Genomic DNA, 14653 nt, shown 5'->3' on the forward strand with positions numbered 1-14653 from the left:
CCACGTGTTACTAGAATGTCAAGACCATGCCCCAGCCCGGGCTAGGTTAAAACAAGAATTGCAGTTAGATCCGCTATCTGTCATAGATCTCCTAAAGCCAAGAGATGCAATAGCGAAGGCCAAACTAACTCTATTTCTGAGAGATGGACAGCTGCTCGAACGTATATAAACAGAGCAGCCAAGGATAAAAATGAAATCATATCAATATAAGAAAATAGAAATCATATCAATGCAAAAACAGAAAATATGTGAACACCGAACTCACAATAGATATGTGAACCCTTCTCACACACAGGAGTCCCAAAGAGGGACAGGTCAGCCGAAATTGCCCAGGCAGAAGGCGACCTCTTAAACACCTAATGCAACAACAACAACAACAACACTGCTGTGAAACATGTGGAATATATCAATGCACTTAACAGCATTTTTACCCCAGGTGTAAAACATATCGGTATATATTTGTATGGTATTTGCAGTGTACGCACACCACTTTTCAGTTATTCTGGGTATTTGATTGGTTGATTGTGAACCCTAACCTTTGCGGGGTTACTTTCGCTACATTCATTCGTTCATATTTCGATCACACCGTGATTTCGCTGGAAATGCAACAAGATAAAGGAAAACAAACTGAAGTAAAATTAATTTCTGATTTTATCATCAAATGCCGAAATATTTTAGAATATGATAGCTATCTATTTCGCTGAACGAAAGTGTGCCAGTTACGGTTCACTGACGAATTTTGGATAAGCAACACAGTAGGACTATGTAGCCCAAACTGTCATAATACAAATTGCAAAATGAAAAGGATTCCTCAAAATGTTTCTGAAGAGAGACAAAAAGCAACCCGTGCTGACATTAATGTTTTCAGGAATCGAAATTGGGGCGATTAGCAACCCCGCGAGCGCCGAGCTCCAAGTTCACAAAAACTTTCGTGTTCATGTGCACGAGCATCGTTCATGTGCATGAACATTACTGAACATTTATCACAGAATGTAATCAATCTAACCTTTACGATAAACTTGAGTTTTTGAAACATGAACGTGTTTAGCTGCCATTTTCGCCGGCCATGCAGCAGGAGAGACGGCAAGATTGGTAGCGTCAGACAGTTTGAGCTTGATTTCAACTAGACTAAATAACACGAATGAATTAGAACACCCGATTAACTGTCCGTGAAACATTTCCAACTGTATATTTTTTGGAAGTAAGTACTGTGTTGACATTTTCAGCAGATGCACTCAGTGACTTCGAAACAGAACATTTGAAGCCAAACTGGAATTTGCTGACTGCTGGAGTATTAAACTGCCGTGCAAAAAAGTAAACACTTGAAAAAATCACTCATTGACAGGGAATGATTGCAAATACCATTCATGACCCTCACGTAGACCTTTGGTCGCATGTTCAATTTACGTAAAGGTACAATACTCGTACGGAATGTAGTAATTTCACACGGATAGACAGACATTTTGTCAATTGAAATCGTCCTTTCATTTTGTCATAGTTGTAAAATTGGTCATTTTTTTCCTCAATATTTATATAATAGTTAACTGTGGTAATAGTCTTTATTGTGTTATATTAAGTTAAATGTAAGGTTATATGTAATACGAAAGTGTCAAACCATCATAATTTTACTGGTAGATTTGTATTTGTTGATTTGGAATATGACCATGTCCTATTACATTTATTGCTACCACATATATGTAAATACCTAAACGTAATAATGTGGGGAATCGAAATTTTCACAAACGAATGTGTAACAACACGAAGCAAGGCACCACTTACGCATCAGTAAACTAACACATGTATAAGTTAACGTACCTTCTCTTCTGCTAGCACTGCAGACATTACAATAGCTATGACAAGCCCAACCAACACTGTAGATGAGAACTTCATGTTAGAAATGGCCAACAATCGACGTTATCAAAGTGTTATTCAGAGGCGTGTTCTGGAGGGCGGGCGCTCGCGATATTACGCGAGCCGTGCTAACACGGCTAACCACGCGAGCGTACGCGATCTGGGCCGAGAGGTCGTTCGCCTCGTAATCCAGGGTGGCGTCGCATTTGAACAAATGTTTGCCTTTGAAGAGAATGGAACCGATGGTTCTTGGATTTTTGAAAGAAATTGAGTTAATTGATAAATTTTGATGATATGTATTGTAAAAAGTAAGTGATTTTAATTTGGTAGAATGATTTGATAACTGAGATTGTTAGTGGCTGTACCTTCAAAGGGGGTTGAAGTAACGTAAAATAATTGTCCCCCCAGAGAGGGTATGTAAGTCCCACTTCATTCAAAGTACAGCTGTATGTTTTTTTCCCACGATTTGTCTAATCAAGTCTGGACCAGACAATCCAGTGATTGATATCATGAGCATCAATCCACGCAATTGGGATACGATGACATGCATCAACCAAGCCAGCGAGCCTGACCACCCCATCCCGTTAGTCACCTTTCACAGCAAGCATGGGTTGCTGAAGACCTATTCTACCCCGGAATCTTCACGACTCTTTAATCGTAGGATACTTGCTGGTTTTACATCCTTTGGTTTAAACATACCCACAATCATCCGTAGCCAGACGGATGGTGTAAATCCTACTGGGGTACCATGCAGGATGCAGATGTACCGTAATTCCCCGTGGTCCCTTGTATGGTGGCCTAACTTTGGTTGCTGGCGATCCCTAGCCCATTTTTATAATGTATTGTTTTGAACAGTCACATTTTTAAAGTAACAAACTAGTTTTAAATCTATACCTGTGATAATCTTGTGCTTTTACTGTTCTTCGTCGACAGAGTTTATGGTCTATGATTACATATTATTGCTTTACAACTTGACTTAAACACGATTTGACTGAAATATTGCCGATACGACTATAAATTTTAACTCACTCACTCATTTGTACCATCGATCCGGAGGGAGAAACATCTTGCCCAGGCAGGTGTTAAAAAAGGGCACGGATAAACTGGAGCCGCTAAGTGGGAGTCGTCTCGGACTTTCTCGGCCAACCAAGTTGGGAAGAAGAAAGACTGAGTGAATTGGGTTTAACGCCGCTTTTAACAATATTCCAGTTATATCGCGGCGTGTCAGCTTAATGTGGGAGGAAAGCCCGAAGTGATGCAGGTCGCAGACGTTTACCACTTCGGTGAAACCAACGAGCACGGGTATGGTGCTGACAAACCTAGAAACATAATCGGGGCGAACCGGGATTCGAACCCACAATCATAGGTTTCTGGGGACCAAGGGACGCAACTCTGCACAGCGTATCGCGGCGCCTTAGACGACGGGGCCACCCGTGTCCCCCTGGTGAAGAAGATGTTGCATGAACACGATACGTTGTAGACGAACTTTAGATCTGCACTGGCCTGATTGTTTATGTAGGACTCGAACACGATTCCACAAATGTGGAGGAACTTATAGGCTTGGTGATGAGGGCAAAAGCCACGGGGCCAAAAAAATTCCAAATGGGAGCGATTTCCATTGGTAATGGCTGCATTGGAAAATAAACAAAAAGGAATAGCTGTGCTCCCAATGGCGAAAACGACCAAGAAATCGCCGGTACGAATGATCGCACGAATGAGTCTGATTCATGTCATGTAGAAATGCGGAGGGTCCTCAAGTCATTAGGCATTGAAGGTCTTCATGTTGAAGATGGCAGTATGACTCAATTTCATGCAAATATACCGAGTCTTCCGACTGTGGGTGAGTCAACATTAGGCATGACTAGAAGCAGAAGATCCCAGTCGGCCCGAATATGTAGTTAGTCACTTTTTAGAGAAGTCTCCCTGGGCAGACTCGTCGATGTCCTTGGAAACGGAGAAAGAGACAATATGTCCAGAGGAGGACTTGAACCCTCGCTGTCCTCAGCGGGCCTTTTACTGAGGCCACAAAAAAAAAACCACAACGGTTACCGAGAATCTCGTAAAGGTCCCGTTGAGTGAGAATAAACTGCGTGCGCTAGAGTTCTTTCTTCTCTTGGTTTACCAAGTGTTTGCGCTGAAGGAGGAGAAGGTCGACTGATACCTGACGATGGGTTTTACTCTGAACATATTTCACCATTTTCTGTATGCGTTCCACAGGAGGACTCCTTGATGACAGGGAGCTGACATAAACGGGCTTTAAAGTGGTCGTTTGAATGGAATGGAATATTTGGCACAATCCTCTTTTTGTTTCTATGGACTCAATCGGGTTCATTGACGAGAGGTACGTGCCGAATATGGGCTGCAAGATTACACATGGAACTGGTATAAAGAAGGTTTCAACTTTTGTTCCTAGTGGTCCCAGTGAGTTTATCTAAAGATTTGCCATTCCGTACTTTGTTAATATCGATACCTGTAAACATCTCTGACGTCAAAGGCCTGATGGCGCTGTTCATGCATATGAGTGAGTGAGTTGGGTTTAACGCCGCTTTTAACGATATTCCAGTTATATCGCGGCGTGTCACCTTAATGTGGGAGGAAAGCCCGACGTGACGCAGGTCTCAGACGTTTACCACTTCGGTGAAACCCACGAGCACGGGTATGGTGCTGGCAAACCTAGAAACATAATCGGGGCGAACCGGGATTCGAACCCACAATCATAGGTTTCTGGCGTGACCAAGGGACGCAACTCTGCACAGCGAATCGCGGCGCCTTAGACGACTGGGCCACCCGTGCCCCCTCATGCAAATGCCCAACGTCGACATTGTGTGAAGCGTAATCAATTTTAGGCTTAGTCAAGACATGGCTACAGGTTATATCATTATCTTAAACTAACCATTCTTATGAATTTGTCGCTAATACACTCACACACATTATTTATTATATCATTTACAGGCTGTCATGATAAACTGGAATATTACTGACTTCAGCGTTAAACAATAGACATGTAATGACAGGAAGTCCTGAATATACCATGAACTATTTCAAAGATAATTTTCAAATATTTCTTTTCCAGTGGGATCGGTTACGATCTGAAAGGAATATAACATTCATTAAAGTTTGAAAAATGTAAACATATTTACAGACCGCCGTCATAAAGCTGGAATATTGCTAAGTGCGGCGTTAAACAACGAACCAACCAAACCAACCGTGAAAACAAAGTATACTACCATAGTAATTGCTGTGCAGTAGTTTGTATTGATTTGTAAACCAAGTTCATAATACAATTGTTGATCGTATATCATTTGTTGGTTGTTTGTTGGTTTCACACTAGGTCGAATAGGTCTTCTGCAACCCATGCTTGCCGTAAAAGGCGTCTATGCTTGTCGTGAGAGGCGACAAACGGGATCGGGTGGTCAGGCTCGATGACTTGGTTGAAGCATGTCATCGTATCCCAATTACCTGGATGGATGCTCATGATATCAATCACTGGATTGTCTGTTCCAGACTCGATCATTTACAGACCGCCGTCATATAGCTGGAACATTGCTGAGTGCGGCGTAAAACAATGAACCAACCAATCACACTAGCCTTTTCACGTAGAGGTTTCTAGGGGAACTAATTGTTTCAATTTGGGAACAAACACGTTACAGCGTACATTGATCCCATGCCTGCCTCCCCCCCCCCCCCCCCCCCCCCGGGCGTGTATGCACATATGTTTTGATGCACACCCGACAGACGACCGCCATTACAGTCTGGGTCTGTGTTTGACCTGTCGACCTCGCAACCACATGACCGACCGTCACATAAATGTCTTGTTAGAGGTAAAAGCCACAGAACCTTCGTAATCGTGTGCTGGGTCGTCTGGCAGCAGGCAAGTACTTATCATTGATGTAGTGAGTGAGTTGGGTTTAACGCGGCGTTTAACAGTATTCCAGTTATATCGCGGCGTGTCACCTTAATGTGGGAGGAAAGCCCGAAGTAATGCAGATCTCAGACGTTTACCCTTTCCGTAAAACCCACGAGCACGGGTATGGTGCTGACAAACCTAGAGACATAATCGGGGCGAACCGGGACTCGAACCCATAATCATAGGTTTCTGGGGGGGCCAAGGGACGCAACTCTGCTAAGCGAATTGCGGCGCCTTAGACGAATGGGCCACCCGTGCCCCCTCCACTTTTGGAAGCGATCGTTCGGCCATTGCGTTTATCTACGTTGCCGGCATCTAATTTACGACGTTCGAATCTCCAGAAATAATGTCATGATAAAAAAATTTCTTACCGTGAAATAAAACCACGCCTCATTTTTCATTCATCTATATATGTTCATATATATACATACATACATACATACATACATATGGTCGTTCCCTGATAATCACCAAGTCAGATAGAACCACCCCTTGAATTTTCTATCTTATTTTGTAAATCTGGATTGATATTATATTATTAAACCTTCTCTCTTCCAGCAAAGATATGGCCGCAAGGAAGAGAGTCGCCATTGTGGGAGCAGGGCTCGCCGGTTTGGCGGCCATCAAGTCGTGTTTGGAAGAAGGGTTGGAGCCTGTGTGTTTCGAACAATATGACAAATTTGGTAAGGTGTAGCACGAATGTCAGAAAGAGAGAGAGAGAGTGCCAGAGAGCAGGAATGGTGCCGTTCCATTTATTGACGTTTTTGACTCATAGTGGTAGACCCATGTTTCAACACCCGTTACTAATCTCTTTTTGATTTTTACGAAATCCTTCTGTCAGTTGTGTTTGTTTATTAGAATGTTGAAACAATGGCATCCAGCGAGCAGATATATCATTCATCTGTAAATGTTCATGAACAATAGTTTCAATGGATCCATAAATAAGACCTGTGTCTTCCTCAAGTTCAGCAATGGCAATACGTCTCGCTGACATTATAAGTTTTTCTGTCTCCTTAATTGAATCTTCTTTGAATGAAGTTGAGGGACGTCCAGACTCATCATCAAGGCTTTTCTTTCAGCCTAAAACATAGCTGTCCAACGTTTAACAGTAGAAAAGCTAGTTCACGTTTTGACGTGGTTAAGATTTTCTTGCGGAGTACTTTGTTCTAAAGTCAAAACCTAGACGACTGCTCGGTACTCGTTCTTTTCCATTTCCGTGTCCATTTTGGCCCCTGTCACGTTCAGCTTGCTCTCACTAATATACAGATGACCTCAACAGACCAAATACACTTGCAATGAACTACTCAAACAATGCACTAGCTCACTTGGTAATTGTCCATAGCTGAAAGTTGGTCAGGCTAAGAACTTTTTGACCAGCCGTCGTATACCGCAACTACTGGTACTGTTATTATATACGTTATTACAAACGGTATGAAGACCCGACAGAAGATAAGAGTTACACAGTTTCATTTCCTTCTCCCGCCACTCGCTCTACCACGCGTAGCTCTGTACGTGAATCGGACCGCCTCCGTGGTCTAGTGGTAGAGCGTCCGTCTGGAGAGCGGAAGGTCCTGGGTTCCCCGGCCGCGTCTTACCAAAAGACGTTAAAAAATGGTACTTGTTGTTACCCTGTCTGGCGCTCGGCATTAAGGGGACAAAACAAGGACTGGACGGCTCTGAGTCAGTATACTGTGTCTGAGAGGGGTATTCAGGTTAAACTGCGGCATGGTATCTCAGTGAGCTAGCACTATAAATCGGCATCAGTCCGGACTAGTACAAGCAGCCACACACACACACACACACGTGCATGCACGTCGCTATATACGTGCAATAATCTTGGACGCGACGTTATACCCAATTCCACCTCACCTGTACGTGAATCATGCGTGTGACACCCTAACGATATGCGTCCTACCACCTTAATGTAACACGTTCCTTACCCGAGTCATACAATAACTTACTTTTGAGTTTTAGGGTTCACCCATCGCCAACTTACGCTAGATCTGATACAAGGTGATGATGATCAAACATTGAGATCAGTGATTAATATCTTAGACAGCACACTGCATGAAGGCCCCTCATTCATGACTTATTGTTCAGCTTATTGTAAGTGTTGATAATCCTTGAATTATAAGTTAAACACATCCGATCAATTGCTGGAGCTTGGGACCAGCGTTTATCAACGAGACCCTGAGCTGCGAAATTATCCACTTATTTTTAAAACTATCCTCATGTATCACCGTGATACGTTATTATTCCTGAGCTCATAGGATCGGGTGATAAGGCTCGCTGACTTGGTTGAAGCATGTCATCGTATCTCAATTGCGTGGATCGATGCTCATGATGTCAATCACAGGATTATCTTGTCCAGACTCGATTATTTACATACCGCCGACATATAGCTGGAATATTGCTGAGTGCGGCGTAAAACAACAAACCAACCAACCAATCTGACACCTTTATAACCAGTCCATACCTACATGTATACATCTGGGAACGATATAAGCATCCTCCTCCTAATTTTTATATATCCCGACCGTCTTGGTTTCCTTGTATAATATATACAAGTGACATTTATCTGATTTTGATAAAAGCCAGTTATACTCCCAGAACCCATCTCCAGATGGTCACAAAGATCCAACACAGAAGCAGAGGAAACAGTAAACAGACTAGTCAATAACGACAGCCATGCAATAGTTACAAAACAGGTCATTACAGATTTGATTTTTGCATTTCAATATGAAGTATATGCCAATATATTACACCAAAACAGCAACACATGATACGACTTCAAAAAATGGTTATTTTAATGAAGCGGTGTTTAGCCTTGTTTCCAAGTAGGCCCTACATTAACATATGCATCGTGGTAATAATTAAGGGCTAACAAGTGTAATATCACGTTTAGGTGGTGTTTGGTACTACACGGAAGAATACAGAGAAGGGCAGGGTGCAAGAGCCTTTGAGTATCTGACAACGAACGTCAGTAGGGAGATGTTTGGCTTCAGCGATTTTCCCTACCCTCCCTACCTTCCGCCATTCATGACACGCACCATGGTTTACGACTACATCCTGAGCTACTGTGAGACGTTTGGACTCGGCAAATACATCCACCTCAACACCAGGGTCAATAACATAAAGAAGTCAAGGGACTACAACGTTACGGGAAGATGGGAGGTCGAAACGATGGATTCAGAGAAGAAGACCCAAAGGGACATCTTTGATTTCGTTATGATCTGCTCTGGTTTCTACAAGAAGCCTCGCACACCTGATATAAAAGGACTGGATACTTTCAAAGGAAGCACTGAACACTCTATGAGGTTCAAAGATGCTTTGCAATACAAGGACAAGTCTGTACTTATAGTTGGTGAGTAATTTGTTTTGCATATACTTTTAAAAATATGTTAGTGTTTTCCATGCTTAAGCCAATACGATTTACGATCAATATGGACACGATATTGTCTAGCAGAAAGAGATTTAAACTCTTTTCACATTTCGCTACGTTTCTAAACAGTTCAGACATGCCTTTCCCGATGTTTGGGTATTCTTGCTGAAAACACATGGTTGCAAATCATTTTGCACTGTATGTTTATTTCACATACATCTTAAACATCGATTATATTAAGAATGACATAAGATAACGAGATTATTTCCTTTTGTTCTTTCCGTATCGCAAATGCCCTTATGTACGTTTTTTATTCCAAATTAACTATTTACTATAAGGACTCTCAATAACAGGTACTTGATATAAATATTAATGTCAATATGTCGACCAGCTACAATTTCATGAGGATAGAGTCACATTTGTACTCCTAATATATCATATTTACGATTCGGACTCGTCTAGTAATCACATGAACTAACTTTATTGATATTAATATAATTGTCATTTTTATGAGCAGCTTCATTATCAATTAAGACAAAGGAAATGTTTCTATTGTCATTGGGTAATTTGGGACTGCTAAAACATCAGTAAATATCCCTACTGTCATGTTTCTGAACGAATCAGGATCTTAACATCCATTGTTACACCGTATCGAAGCACGGATAATAGGTGTTACACACAGTATATGTGGTTCACTATTGAAAATGTGTTGCAAAATGTTCTCTATTTATTTTGATGTTTGTACCTAAAGGAAACTCCCATTCATCTGGAGATACAGCAGCTGCGTGCTCAGCTTATGCACGGCAGGTACGTCAAATAATATATCAATTTCTCTCTTATCACAATAATAGTTACAAATATCATAATTATGATGTCTTCATAACAACCTTCATTTCAATGTCTTGGTAGTAAAAAGATCAAAAAGCGTATGCTCTTCGGGTGCCTGGGCATTTTCTAAATTATCATTGGGAAAGCAAACAAACTTGACAGATTTGTATTGTTCATATGTCTTAATTGTACAACGTGACTTCATTGAACAGTATAACAATTTCTGTTTAGGATGTATGGTCTGGAAGACATTTTGTTTATTCTATTAAACATAAATCGGAAATTGAAGAAGCATTAAATGGGACCATTTTTTCACAAATACCAGACTTGTATATATTTTATATCTAATCTAATTCATGAAAAAAAAGAATTGTGCATTTAATAATGGGACTCTTCTTCATTCGTCTTCTCTTCACCCACACGCCGCGATTTGCCTAAAATGCTGTTTAAAGCAGTGTCAACCAATCTCGCTCACTAGTAAATATTTTTATACGTGGAAACGCATACTGCACAACCTTTATACAGCATGAATAACTTCATGCTTTACAATGTGAAACACAAGAATAAAATATCTTTTCAAGATGTACAATTTAACACATTGCACCCCCATAAAGTCCAGCAGCAAGCACACACTATTTGGAGGCCATTCATTCATATCTGGCGACAACGAGTTGATATATGGAGGGCATAAGATGATATCTGCTAATCACGAGTTGATATATGGTTGACATAAAATCAGTTGGCCACGAGTTAATATATGTAGGACATAAAATAATATCAGGACCATGAAACAGACAAAATAACGATAACAATGTCAAATGAGGGCATGATATATGTCACCATTATTCACAAATACAACACCAGTAGATATATTATCTAACTGATGAAACAGGAACTGCAATGAAAGAACAACTAGCATGGTATTAACGCGCCTCTATATTGGAATGATAATGCCTTGTGCAGATAAGGAAAAGCCAGTTAAACAAACAATTACAGAGTTAGATCTGTTTTGAAAGTCATGGGAAAACTATTTTCATTTATTGTTAAAAACGACTTACTCAAAGCTTTTGATTACGTTGATAGAAGAAATCCTGCTGTACCTAAAGGATGACATGGAAGACTGTCACATGTTCTTAAAATTCTACATTCCTCAGTCAAAGCATTCGTAAAAACTTACCGGGGTATAACTCATGTTTTACTACATCCAGCGGTGTTCTTCGTGGTTGCATCTTGGGCACCGTCTTATTCATATGTTTTTTCCTAAACGTACTTGTTTCTGAAATTTGCAAACAATGTCGTCATGGTGTGTTTGTGACACAAGACTTTATAGATTATATGCCATTGCTGTTAGCGGATGATGTTGCTCTGGTGCCCTTCTGTGTGGTAGCCTTGCAGAAACAGCTTAGTGTATTGCAGTCATCCTGTGTAAAGTGGGGTTTAGAAGAGAACTTTGAGAAATTGGTAATTGGATATATTTTGATAAGCATTTTAACGTTGCTAGCTATTATAAGTATTTAGGACTATTAATGTCGACCAAGACTGAATTTGTCGAAGGCTTGTAAGAACTCAGTGACACAGGCATCTGACGCAGTTATTTAAGGAAAACAACTTTGATCTCAGTTTCCACAGCAAATTTTATACAAGCTGGGCTTAAATATTCTTAATCCATTAAAAACGTCCATACTTTGTATTTAAAACAATTTCTATGCATTGGTAAATATGCTTCAGATAGGCAGTATTTGATAAGACTGGTCACTGTAGTATGTTTGTTAATTACCAGCTGTGTGTGTTGTTAAATATTAGGTAAAATTATTTAGAAAATGGAATCCCACGGGTACCAATTATAATGTTACAAAATGCTAAAGCAATAATATGATGAAGCAGAACATTATTTATCTGTGGTACAAGAGCTCTAGAATATCTCTCCATCACTTCCATGTCAATAAATGTCATAGAACCAAGGAAATTCATCAGTTTAAATAAATACATACTAACTCTACCAAACAGGTGATTAAAGACGAATTGAATGTTCTTGTTATTTGTGAAAAATATAAAGCTTCATCTAAGTTCAGCAATGTTTCTAAAACATGTACTTAGACAAAGGTGACTATATGTTATCCTATGTTCAAAATCATGTTGATTGTCATTCACTTATTAAAACTTAACTGTACTATGGGTCATATGGCCTTATATACTGAATCAACTGTATGTCTGTATGTAATGCGTCCCTTTATTCTTCTGTAGGTATATTACTGTGTTGGAGACGGTATGTATATGCTACCATTATGTGTCAAAAACGGGCAACCGTGGGACTTGGCTATCTTTAAGAGGTCCAACTACTGGAATCCAGACACGATCTTCGAGCTGGAGAAGGCCCTAAGTAATGAGCGTCTGGATCACAGGCGAGCAGGGCTCGCCCCCTCAACTCCCCCGTCAAGGACCAGAATAATGCTCAGCGACAGAGTACAGTATATCATTATGAGCGGGAGGATTAAAGTTGTCAATCGGCTGGTTCGTCTTGGACCCCATGAAGCTGAATTTGACGATGGCACTGTCATCAAGAACTTGGACGCCGTTTTGTTTGCTACTGGATATGATTTTTTTATAGACTTCATAGATGAGCCATTACAAGGAGGTAAGAATAAGAATAATAGAATTCTAAACACAAAAAAATGAAAACTATCTGAGTCATAATAGAAAAGTCAAGCTTGGCATTTTCTAATGACGTTTATCCGTAAATGGAGAATAGTCTCGGGTCATTTTGCAGTCCTAACTAAAGAAAGCATGAATTAAGTCCCTAACACCCAACGATCAAATGTTATTATTTAGAAACATCTATCAGTTGACATAAAGACATAGACACTATGTCGTTCATTGAACTAATGTTTAGACGTAAGCTGGAAATTAGCTTCCTACATTCGGGACTGACCCTGATGTTCTGAGTAAAGGACTGGCAATTCTTTTAAAACAAATTGTTCCAGAAAACAATTTTAAAATGGCATCAGGTTTATATTTTGAAAAGATGTCCATGCTGGATGTCCTGGGAAATTATGTTGTAAGAAAGAAATTGTTATTCTTCCTTTTGGAGAAATAAATGTTTTTGTTCCAGCTGATGGCAAGTTGAGTCTGTACAAGATGATGTTCCCACTTCATCAGCAGCACACCCTGTCAGTGATTGGTTGTGTGGACTCTGATGGACCCATTCCACCATTGGCTGAGTTACAGGGCCGCCTTGCTGCCCGGGTATATGCCGGTAATCATCGACTACCTTCTTTGAAGGTCATGGCGGATGTTGTGGAAGAAATGAACTCCTCTTTATTTGAAAGATTTGGACGCTACAAATATCTGGTTAGTGAATAACCCTGTAAATGTAAATCCCTGTCTCAAAGATTAACATAATCCTCAATACATTCAATGAAGGAGTTTTGTTTCGAAGACATTTCCATTCCTCTTGTGTACTGAATACCAAAGCTCCATAAAAATCCGTACAAGGATGGGTATATTGCTTGGTCCGGCAAATGTACCACGAAAGCCTTTCTCAAATAACCCTAATCAGTAACACAATCATGATCAAGGAAGGACTTTCTATATATTCATTGAAAGTATTTGTGACAAGTGGAATTGATACCTTGTGGATTCTCAAAAAATCAAAGGATTTGCTTAACTATTTACAGTTTCAGAAAAGAACCAGGTTCAAATCTGTCACAACATTTGATTTATCAACTTTGTCCACCACTATCGCACATGACAAACTTAGGGGAAAAACTTCATTCCTTGAACCATGGGTGTTTTGTTACAAAACGGTGTGACCATTGATATAGTTACATGGCATGATTACGCAAAACATATTGTTGTGTATTCTGGGTTAGAACATCCCCCCCCCCCCCCCCCCCCCATTGATCTATACATGTTATTGTCAGAGACAGAAAACGAATCGGGTGATTATAGCGTGTCATCGTACCCCATTCATTTATTTGTCGGGTGCAGACGTTTTACAGATTTGTTACGACCTACACCACTCCCTGCAATATTGTTGAAACAACAATACCAATGACTTAAATTTGATGTTAGTTACCATAAAATGTCCATTGTATATTTCAGATACCCAACCTTGTTTTCCGAGACGCAGTGGCAGAAGAGCTGGGCGTGACCCCCTCCTTGTGGGACCTGATCAAGGCGGGGCCTCGACTCGCCTATCTCTACTACTACGGGCCTGCTCTCCCATACCACTATCGACTGTGGGGGCCGCATACTTGGAGTGGAGCAAAAAAGGCAATCAATTATGCTGTGGAACATGGTCACTATGCTAAGCAAATGAGGAATGTCCAACCACCGGACGTTGCAGGAGCAAACTATTTCTTCAGAATTATCATTGTTTCCACAGTTGTTGTCTTGCTGGCTTTGGCCTACCAGAGGGGAACATTTTTCGGTTGAATACCGTGCAACATGCGTACTTCTCTGTGCAAAATTAGTCAAACACTAGCCGTTCCAGGAACATCATATATTCAGATTTGTCATCTTTTCTTCAGCTGCTGTCAGTCGGCTTTGGGCGTATCAGAGTAGAGGGAGTTAGAATGGTTTGACACAGCTTTTAGTTATATTTACCCAATGAACGTATTATCTGAAAGGTGAAAGGGAAAACGTTAGCTGTACATCGTGTGACTGAGCATTCCAAGGCAGAAACT

The 14653-nt window shown here is 40.6% G+C and overlaps 1 protein-coding gene across 1 annotated transcript; it reads left to right on the plus strand.

Annotated features, from left to right (window-relative positions):
- Nucleotides 1–6323: 6323 nt before the first annotated feature.
- On the plus strand, nucleotides 6324–14402 carry LOC139447543 (flavin-containing monooxygenase 5-like). Its single transcript, XM_071228947.1, has 6 exons — nucleotides 6324–6441; nucleotides 8664–9122; nucleotides 9892–9947; nucleotides 12213–12603; nucleotides 13078–13316; nucleotides 14070–14402. Exons 1-6 carry the CDS (start codon nucleotides 6324–6326, stop codon nucleotides 14400–14402), a joined length of 1596 nt encoding a protein of 531 aa, XP_071085048.1.
- Nucleotides 14403–14653: the final 251 nt, after the last annotated feature.

Source organism: Haliotis cracherodii, unplaced genomic scaffold (genome assembly GCF_022045235.1).
Source record: "Haliotis cracherodii isolate W230 unplaced genomic scaffold, xgHalCrac1.p SCAF_7, whole genome shotgun sequence".
Taxonomy (NCBI): domain Eukaryota; kingdom Metazoa; phylum Mollusca; class Gastropoda; order Lepetellida; family Haliotidae; genus Haliotis; species Haliotis cracherodii.